The sequence below is a fragment of the Leucopleurus acutus genome, assembly GCF_964270905.1.
Source record: "Leucopleurus acutus genome assembly, chromosome: 18".
Taxonomy (NCBI): domain Eukaryota; kingdom Metazoa; phylum Chordata; class Mammalia; order Artiodactyla; family Delphinidae; genus Leucopleurus; species Leucopleurus acutus.
Window position 1 is genome coordinate 3,274,117 of NC_139160.1, and position 10,582 is coordinate 3,284,698.

General features: G+C 52.7%; 1 protein-coding gene across 2 annotated transcripts; it reads right to left on the reverse strand.

Moving 5' to 3' along the window:
- Positions 1 to 3,865: 3,865 nt before the first annotated feature.
- On the reverse strand, positions 3,866 to 5,782 carry AMER2 (APC membrane recruitment protein 2; the record flags this gene model as incomplete). Of its 2 annotated transcripts, XM_082859434.1 has the most annotated exons (2): positions 3,866 to 4,743; positions 5,062 to 5,782. In XM_082859434.1, 2 exons carry the CDS (start codon positions 5,780 to 5,782, stop codon positions 3,866 to 3,868), a joined length of 1,599 nt encoding a protein of 532 aa, XP_082715560.1. The 2 variants fall into 2 exon arrangements, with proteins under 2 accessions (XP_082715560.1, XP_082715559.1); XM_082859433.1 differs by having other exon boundaries at positions 3,866 to 5,782.
- Positions 5,783 to 10,582: the final 4,800 nt, after the last annotated feature.

A 10,582-nucleotide genomic window follows, 5' to 3' on the forward strand; every position in this document is an offset into this window, starting at 1 on the left:
AGGGCATAAACTTCTTGGATTAATTCCTTAACAGTGATAGGGGAGCTAAGTGCGAGCGAATGTAGAAGCCAAGCACAGGGGGCCGCGTCCAGATAGTCCTAATTCAGGAGAGAAATCAGGAACGACTATAAACGGTGACTGAGTTCCACTGTACGAATGTCAAAACAGGCAAACGTCCTGAGCAGCGTCCCAGTACTGCTACCTGAGGGCACCAGGCAAACATGATGGACACCGAGGGAGAAGACAGCATACGCTCACTAAAAGATCTCTTCATACACAGTTAACAGTAAAAGGTTGCTGAAAATCCCTCTGACAAAGACGTAAATAACGAAAACTTGGAAAGTCCAGCCAAAGGCGTCTTGGTCCCTAACGCCACTTTTTACCTTGACAACTGTGTAGGCAAAGGGTTATATGAATATTCATGGGAGTGCCAATACCTGAACACTGCTTCTGAGATTAATGAATAAACCCTTAGACTCCTAAGTCATCACTTTCACAGATCTCACACACTTTGTATTTAAATGGGCAGATGATTTGTGGGAAATGGAGCTAAAGGAAGTCCTTAACAGTCTACATTCCATTGTTGTTATTAGGTGAAATAACACAAACCTATTTCCTCTTGCGATTACTCAAAATGCTATAGGGCTAACGGAAGCGCGAGAGCATTAGTACTGAAGCACAGTGGCCCAAGTAACACGGCCCAGGTAACGCAGACACTGAAGCCAGGCTGTCTCTGCGCAGGGCTATTGAGCTGACTGACAAATTCAGGGCCAACAGTCGATGTGACTTTTTCCTATAGAATTTGGCCAACTCTGACTAAAGGGACTTAATCAACCAAGTATCTCAGAAACACAGATACACAGGAAAGGTGTCACCAGCACCACATCCAATCCTTTCCTTAAAAAAATCAGTAAATATGGCCAAAAAGTAACATCTTACGGAAAAACCTGAACAAACTTTTTGGCCAACCCATAGCAATTGGAATGTAAATCCATTAAAATCCTAGGAAACAATCTCCAGGAACATGAATGAGAGAAAGTAGCCCTTGGTACAAAAAGGCAACTACCATCCCGTCTGCGGTTGCAAAAGGTTAAGACACGCCTCCCTGTACTGGTCTTGATTTCCCATCAAGTGATTGAGGCCATTTTATTCATTGCCTGAATCCTTCATTTGACTGGTGTGGGTGGAATTCTTAGAGATAGAGTTAAAAAAACAAAACAAACAAACAAAAAAAAAACCATGGAAAATATATGGAAAAAAGAACAAAAAAGAAAATAGTTTAAATCTTGCATAAGTGGTTCACTGACAGGCAGGGGGAAAATAAAGCAAATGCTGCTGACATTTTCCTTTACTTATAAAAACAAGACACAGCACAGTGGGCTAAATGCAGAAGTAAGTCCCAAAACTGTGAGTGAAAGCAAAAATACTTTGTTCCAGTGCTTACAAAATAGATAAGTAGGTTGCCTTTACTATTACAATATCCTCATGGGTCCTTCAGGGCCTCCTACCGTCCCTGTGCGATTGAACAAGTGAACAGATACAACTCTGTCATGGATTCATGCAGGGGAGACCCTCCTAACCCCTGCAAGAAGATGCACAGGAAGAAAATAAAGATCCTTTGTCTTACAGCTAAGAATAAAATGTATGTTCTTCCCATTCACCGGGGGAAAATGAATGTATCTGGAGTCTAAGTAGTACTACCAGCATTGAATCATATTCAAATCCCTTTCTCAAGACAGAACTAATTTCTAAAACATCTCCAAGCGTACGGTGAACGCCTTTGTCTGTTAGTTGCACACAGCTGAGTGCATGAGCACGTGTGAGTGTGAGCCGCTTTATGAATTCTTGGTGGTGTATTCAGAGTGCTTCAGGCTATGTCTGCCTATCAGACCTCATCTACAGACATAAGGAAATTAAATATTAAAACACTACTTTAAAATCACATTAAGGATCTGACATGACACAATAAAAGCCAGTAATCTGAATAATAAAGAGATTTAGCCAATCTCTACCACCTCTTCTAATTGAATCACTGCATATTTAAAACGGGGAACAACCTGCTTTGTGCTACTGGCCCGGATCTGTATTCCTCTGACATCTGTTTATTTTGTTACTCCTTTCATATTATTAAAATAAGCTTTCATATACTTAACTTGCCTTTTTCTTTCCTTTATAAAACAGAAAACGAACTTAAAAAACGGGTACTACCAGTTCATTACTCAGGGAATCTCTCTGGAAAATGACAGTTAGAGAGAAGTGTGCGTGTCTCTCACGTGTGTGTATTTTCACTTGAATATGTGTAATCTTCCCGATACTGTGAATCACCTCCTAGTAGAAGCTCTGGTCTTTTGATTAAATACACTCAAATACATTTCAAAGAGGATATTCTATAATCATTAGCCCCTAAGAGCATTCTAGGAACGGCTTCAGTTTATCATTCAAACTATCGAGGCATATGGTAATGCTTTCTGAAATAAATATTTCATCTAAAATAATAGAAAACACACATATAAGTCAACCACTTTTCAAAAATAATCTTGGCACACAATGTTTATGATACATAAGCTTCCCAGTGTCATATTCTGAACATATGTGGCTCAGTCCTAAGTCTATAAAGCAGACGTCAAATGACAGGAGAAACTACATTTTCTATTGTTTTTCTTTATGTGTTCCTCGTTTTGGACTCCCCATACTGAGAAGCGGTTGAATCCAAAATTGTTATAACCAAGGTAAAATCTCTGAAAACCAGGGTCTGGGGTGAGAAACAGACTCTTAGCCCAAGACAAGGCAGAACCATTCCTTTGGGACATCAACACAATAGAGTTTTTTTTCCTGCACTGAAAGCCAGAGAACCCACATAAAACAAAAACAGAATTGCTTCCGCTTAGAGTACATAAAAGACCACCAATGGTTTGGGAACGGTTATCGTGTCTAGCTATGAAACCAGATTTTAAACTCGAGGTTAGTGACAGATTATAAAAGGTTGACAGCTGGATAATCTGTAAAATATGCATCATGTACACATGAAAAGGTTACAGTTTATAAACGCTAAAACACTGTGTCTGTTGGCGTTTAGTGCAATCTTTTCCTGATCTTGATCTCTGCACTGGGTGGGAAAAAAAAAGGGAGGGAAACCTGCTCTGCTGAGCTTTTTTTGTTTTCTCTCCAAACAAATGATCTAAATAAACCCACCAAATCCAAACTCTCCTTGATCGTCCTAGTGGTAGATAAATACCTATTTGCATACCTAGCAACTGAAAGTACCGGGGGTTTCTGCCAATCAGCGATGCTTCCGCTCATCAGGTAAATTATCTGACTCAGCTTTGTAGATGTTTTCCACACAGTGATACAGCAAAGGGTCCTTTTTTTTTTTTTTTTTTTTTCCTGGAAAGGAAAAGGAAAAGAAGGAAGGAAAGTGTCGGGAAGAGGAGGGCTCCTCTGATTCTCCCCATGGTTCCTGCAGGCCCGCTGGACACCGGCACAGCCAAACATCATGGCGTGACGCTTCCTTAGATTGGGTTAAGTTCTGTTTTCTGCAAAGGCAAGTAAAGGTGACTTCCTAGCGTTCAGTGCATTAAAGAAAAAAGAAAGAAAGAAAAAAAAGATTTTTAAAAAGGTAAAAAAGAAAAAAAAAAGTGCTTGAAAATAATTCTCAGGGACTTATCTGGAGGGGAAATCCCGCGTGTGGCATCCCCTGCCTGGTGTATCCTGCCCCTGCTGGCGACACAAAGACCTCCTTGGTCCAGGCTCGGAGCAGGGACGGTCCGAAAGGCCTTTCTTTGAGGGGTGCAAAACTTGCTGCAGTGGTTTCCGAGGAAAGTTGTGTTCCTCGACAAGCGGCCCCTCCACCTCGGCCTCGGAGACCTCACAACTTTTTGGCACTGTCGTGGCACGCCGCGGCCCGGAGGGTGGTCCCGGCCAAGCCCCGGCTGCTGACCCGGCGGACCAGCACCTTGGACACCGGGATTTTGGTTCTGGGTAGCTCGCTCCTGGTTGGTTGCTGGTGCACCACCGCGTGGCTGGGTGGAAGGTTCGCGAGGTGCTTGATGCTGATCGGGATCTTGGAGTCCTTCAGCAAGCTCCCCGGCGTTCGCAGGGCACAGGTGACGGTGACCGGAGACACGGGCTTTAACCGGGACGAGCAGGACGTGTCCTCGGCGGCGGCGGGCAGGGCCGCGGGGCTTCCATCGGGCTCGGCGTAGAGGTCGTAGAGCGCGTCACCGCTGTCGCTGTCCCGGGGGAGGCCCGCCTTCCTCACGCCGCCGCCCGAGCCGTCCTCCCGCGGCCCGGGGGTGGGAGAGTCCCAGTAGCCCTCGTCGCTGTTGGGGACGCCTTCCTGCGGCTCCTCGTCCGGGTGCTTGGGCTCCTCCTTCGGCTGGAGCTCCGTGGGGAGCCGGTGCAGCCTCCGGCGCTTGACCGAGGACGCGTCCTTGGCCCCCTCGGCCCGTCTGGCGTCCTTGGGGGTCTCGGGGGCCACCTGCGCTTCAGGCGCCGCCGCCGCCGCCGGGGCCGCCCCCTGCTGGGGCCCCGGGCCCTGGTCCTCGGTCTGGGAGAGCATGTCCCAGAACTCCTGCAGGTACGAGTCGTCCGCCTCGGCCGGGCTCGCCATCTCCTCCCCGCCTCCCTGGTAGGCCACCACGCCGGGGGGCTTTTGGGCGGGGCCCGGCTGGCCCGGCGCGGGGGCATGCCTGGCACAGCTGGGCCCTGCCTCGTCCTCGGGGTCTGCGATAATATCTCCGCAGCCTGTAAGAGAGTCAAAGCTTTTCAGTGAAGTCACGTCAGAGAACATCAGACAAATACGATCGGCCGATGGGTCGGAGGGTGGATCGGCCGAAGAAGGGTCGGGGGCGGCGGGCGCGCGTCCGCCTTCGGAGTCGGGCCGGGGCGCAGTCTCGGCCGGCGCGGCCCCGGGCCCCGCGGCGTCCTCGGCCGGCCGGCCCTCCCCGGCGCGCGGCTCGGGCTCGGGCTCGGGGGGCGCGCGGGGCCGCTCGGCGCGCCCGGATCCCGCGGCGCCCTCTCCCGGGGCGCAGGCCGGCTCCGGCTCCCCCGCCGCGGGCTCACCTGCTGGCTCCGGCTCGCGCGCGGCCGCGGGCGCCTCCTCCTTGACGCACTCCAGGCTGGCGGTGAGCGAGCCCGGCCGCGCCAGGCTGCCCTGGGCCCCCGCGCGCCCGGCCGGCGCCGCATCCTTGGGCCGCCGGTCCTTCCTGCGCCAGCGCACGCCGCCCAGAAGCCCCCGCAGCCCCCGCTTTTGTCTGCCGCCGGCCTTGCCCGCGTCGGCCTGCTCCGCCCCGCCGCTCTCGGGCCGCCCGTTCTTCCGCAGGAGCGAGAAGAAGCTGTGCGACTTGGCCACCGAGCCGCCGGCCGCCGGGCCCGCGCCGCCCGGGGCCGCCCGGGGGGCCGCAGGGCCCGGCCGCGCCCCGTCCCCGCCGCCCGCGCGTGGCTCCTCGCGGCGGCCGCCCTCCAGCGCCAGAGCCTCGGCCAGCCCGTCGTGCGTCCGGCTGCGCACCAGCCCCGCGGGCCCCGCGCCCTTCCCGTCCCCTTTGTTTTTGACCCCGAAGATGCTAGGCATCGCGCCGCCCGGCTTCCTCTTCTTGAACAGTTTGAAGGCGGCTCTGTTAATCTTGCCCGACGGCGGCTCGGCGGCCGGCGGCTCGGCGGCGCGATCACAATGCAAGTCCATGTCTGCCGCGAGGGTCCCGGCCGCGGCCCGCGCCTTCCTCCGGCGGCCCCCCGCGGCCGCGCGCCCGCCGCTGACAGCCGCGCCGCGCCCGCCCGTCTCCATGGCGACGCAGCAGCCTGGCGTCAGCGCGGCCGCGCCAGCCCGCTGTCAGCCGCGCTCTAAATCAACCCGAGCCGCGCCGCCGCCGCCGCCGCGGGAGGAGCGCGCAGAAAAGACCATCTCCCCTCCCGCCGGGGCTTATATAACGCCCTAACCCACTTCGCGTCCGGCTCGGCTTTGTGCTGCAGCTCTTCTGCGGCGAGAGCGGGCGGCGGAGCCTCCTCGAGCTGATTGCAGAAATTAGAGCCGTAATCTTGTAATACAAATTCCATCCAGTCTCACCCACCTTCAGATTCCTCCTCCTGATCGCTCTTTTCAGAAGCCCAATCGTGGATCGCAAAATGCCCCCGACTGGACAAAGAAATCCAACCCAACACAAAACACTGATTTCTCTAACCACCGGCCCCGGACTTCATGACTCCTCATGCCTTTCCCACGCCCTGCATGTCCGTTTTTATCATTTGGGTACCAAGCCCGGCGGGCACGGAGGATGTCTGTTTACATCTGTCTTGTCCAGGGCTGAGCACAGCCTCCGGGTCGATGGGGAACCTGGATCACTGAGGTTCAGATTCTTGCTACAAAAGCATTGGCCATCAGTCAGATACCAGTCAGCAACTCTGCAATGAAAGTGCAAGTTCCCTGGGGTGGAAGTTGACTGGTCCTTTGGGACAACCTTGGCTTTTATCCCAGACTCCAGCTACTGGGGCTGAGGTCACAGAAGACACCACCCAGTCTGACCGAGCTGAGGACGGAGGGCCCGGTTTGAGGTCCACTCCACAGGTGGTCCTTGGAGTCCAGGGTCTACCCTCTCCTTTTCCATCCAGCGGGACACATGCGTTACTCCTGCCCCTGCTGCTGCAAGCCCCGTTCACCACCTCCCAGGACTGTCCTGCAGTCCTCTCCCCTGTGGGGCAAGGAGAAGCCTGGCAGTGTCCCTGAGTGCCACTTGGTCTGGCTGCTCGGTCTGGGAAAAAGGAAATCTTGTCCCAGGGAACAGCCCCATGCGGGGATCTCTGCTATGTTTTGACTTTGAAAGTGGCTGCCAATTTGGAGAAGCTGTGCCTACATATAATCTATGTTTCATATTATTTAATAATATGTAATAAATATGTAATAATAGTAGTTATTACACAGTATTTATTGTTATTCATTAAATATTACTTAATAACACGTGGTATTTACATATACACAAATATCCATCTTTCCCCTAATCATCTTGAGCTTTGTTTTTTGTGCACTACTCAGAAGCCTCAGAAACCCCAACCCCATGGACTGAACTTGGAGTGTTCATAATAATGGTCCATAATAACATATGGACCATTGCAGCTTCTGTAGTGTGGAACACGGTGTGACTTTAGGCCTTGGGGTTACTAGTTGTATAGTTGCCCTCTTCTGTTGATTTCGATCAAAGACACTCTTTTAAAATTGAGAAATCAGAGTTTGGATTCAGGAAAGGGTTTTCTTCCCAGCTCTCTCCCACTATTTGCATGCATCTCTGCCAGGACAGACTGCAAAGCTGAGACCAGACAGACTTTTCCCAATTTGAACTGACCACTTGCCCTGATGAGCCAGAGTCCTCATTGCCATAGGGAGAAAATAGGTATGAAGCGCCATAAAGAGAAACCCATTTGTTATTTCTTCACAGCCTCTTGGGGGACATTGAAAACCTCTCAATTCTTTTCCACACACCATGCAATTGCTTAGCTACGTGGGTTACTACAGAACTGTAGTAACCCTGGGGTGGAAGGCTAAATGAACTCTTTCATAAACTCTTGCAGGGTCTGAAAGAGCTGATGACTGGAATCAGAAGGAAATGAAGTGGTCTATAGAAACTCTCCCCTTCCCCATCCCTGAGCCTGAGATTTGGGAGAAGGTGGACCTGCTTTTCCACTGGAGAGCTCTGATCTCACAGGACGGACCGAATGAGTCTCATTTACGTGAGAATCCTTGGGACCCCAGGAAGAAGTCTGGCCAGGACTTTGGGATGGACATCATTCCTTTAGGACACAGAACCTAATGCAAAGAGAAAGGGACAAGGCAGTCTTCAGCCTAGGGCAGGTGCCCTGGTGGTCCTGAGGTGGAAGGGAGCCTGCATGCAGGAAGCATCCCAGGGCCCCGCGGAAGGTGAGCTTTAGAAGCTGTGGTGTGGGTGGGGACCCGCAGATGTCCTCCAGCCCAAGGGCCTGGTTACGGGGACCAAGAGAGAAAAGAGGGAGGCCAGCTTACAAGGACTTCACCAAAAGGACCGACATATGGGGAGACCCTCCGGCCACTCGGGAGGGTGATGGTTAGGGTCCAATCATGCTGGTGGGTGGCAGACTGAAGTCAAGGCCATTGTCACGAATCCCTGCAAAGGCTTCTCACACCTTACACTGCTCTTCACAGGCAAGCGTGGGGACGCAAAGATTGCACAGAATGGTGACTGCTTCTCTGAAAGACAGATCGTGACCATGAAGATCATTTACCAGAAGCACCTCTGTTTAGGTTATGCTTTCTTCTCTCATTCTTTCTCCTCCAGCTTGCCACTGCCCCAAATTTAGAGAGTGAACAGAAAATTAGAGGAGAAGGGAATAGAGGAAGCGTCTCTGGGGCTTCAGGGTAAAGCTATTCCAAAATGGCGGGATGCCTCACAAATGTACACAGCGCATGCCTTCTGCTGGAGATGTGTGCACGCTCGTCTTTTCTGCACAAGGCAGTGCGTGCCATTGGAGGAGGATAATCAAAACAAGAAAACTGGAGAAATGCATGAGGAATCACTTGCGAGCCCACCATCACCACCACCATCACCACCACCATCACCACTACCACCAGCATCATCACCACCACCACCATCATCATCACCATCACCATCACCATCAACTGCTTTCTCAGGTGTCTTCCAACCAGCCTGTCCCTTGCCTTTGTCCTAAGATTCCTGAGGGGAATTTTCCATCTCAAGGGAACCACCCAGAACATAACGTGGAGAAGGCGGGGCTCCAAGCTGCCCTTCAAGCCACGGTGTGGCTGCCAGAGGAGCTGCCCCTGCAACAGCATCCCCATTAAGGAGACCACGGGCTCTACTTTAAATTTGCTTCAGGTCTTTAAAGGGATAATATTTAATCAATGAAGTCTGGAAATGATGCTTGACTTGGGACCAATACCTCCCATCCTCAGACCACTTAGCTGCTCTGGACCCCAGCCCCACTGGAAATGCCAGCTCCCCACTCCTGTCCATCTGTACTCCCACCCCCACGATTATTCTCCAGGGCAAGCGTCAGAAGCCCTGTGATGTAAGTGAAGACCTCAACTGTGCTCCAAACCAAAGTCCTTGTTATGGGGACTGTTAGGAACAGCCCCAGCTTTGCGAGCCTTGACCCTCAGCCAGCGTCTACTCTGTCCACAAATCCCAGGCCTGGCCCTGCCCTCTGAGGAATGCTGTGGGCCTCGTACAAGCTGAGACCACAAGAAGTGGTGCACAGTTGCCAGGAGAGACCCGAGTGGGTGCCCCTTGCAGGGAGCCTGGCCAGGGGTTACCATGCCCTCCTTCCTGGGGAAGGGGTGCCGTGGACCAGGGCCGGGAGGATGGGGACTAGAGGGACCTCAGCACAGCAGGCCCCAAGCTAGATTGAAGGTCTTATGTTTTCTTTTTCATACTTTGATTCCTGACTTTGCCGAACATCAGCTTTCACTGTGGGTTAATAGCTGTTCCGGGTATATGTGTATTCAGAGGAGGAACTCATTTCTAACGAGTCGCATGCAGGTGTAAAAAGCCCAGCACGACGCGTAATTTCCCACATTAACCCGGTGCACAACTGGGGCTGCTGAGGAGAGAGAGCTCGTCCCATGAGGAGCGAGAACCCACGTGGGTTCTGCAATGACTGGGAAGCTCAGTGCTTGAGGTGGTCTGGGCTCAGCAGGTCATCACTCAGAAGATGTCACTCGGCCTGGGCCCCATGGGTTCGTACCTGGATTCTGGGGCACGGGGGTGTGCAACAGGAGACCAAATAAGAGCAAAATGAGCGCTTCTCTGCAATGCCGGGGATCCGGGCGCAGGGGCCACGCAGCAGCTGGCAGTGCTGCATTTGGGCAGAGGCCATGCCTCTCTGGTGGCTTCTGGTGATGGCTGCAATCCTGGCGTCCCTCGGCTTCTAGACACATCATCCTAAACTCTGCCTTCACCTCCATGCAATGTTGAATTTACACCTTAGTCACACCTACAAAGACCCTGCTTCCAAATAAGGTCGCATCCACAGGTGCCAGGGGTTAGGACTTCAACAGATCTTTGTGGGGACACGATTCCACCCGCAACAAGCATCCTTGTCAGCATGGTGATGGTACCCCTCCCCTCCGTCCCTCAGCGCAGTCACCAGTGCCCTCGACACAGACACCCACGTTGGTGGGCTCAGACTGGGCGTGGGTGCTCCAGCAAGTGGGGGCCCTTGGCAGATTTCAAGGTCATGGGAAGCACTTCTGGAGTTGCCAGCAATGAGGGGACAGTACCACAGCCAGCCAGAGTGAACAAGAAAGAAAATGGGGGCTTCCCTGGTGGCGCAGTGGTTAAGAATCCGCCTGCCAATTCAGGGGACACGGGTTCGAGCCCTGGTCTGGGAAGATCCCACATGCCACGGAGCAACTAAGCCCGTGCACCACAAGTACTGAGCCCATAAGCCACAACTACTGAGCCCACGAGCCACAACTACTGAGCCTGCAAGCCACACCTACTGAAGCGCATGCACCTAGAGCCCGTGCTCTGCAACAAGAGAAGCCACCGCAATGAGAAGCCCGTGCACCATAACAAGAGTAGCCCCTGCTCGCCGCAACTAG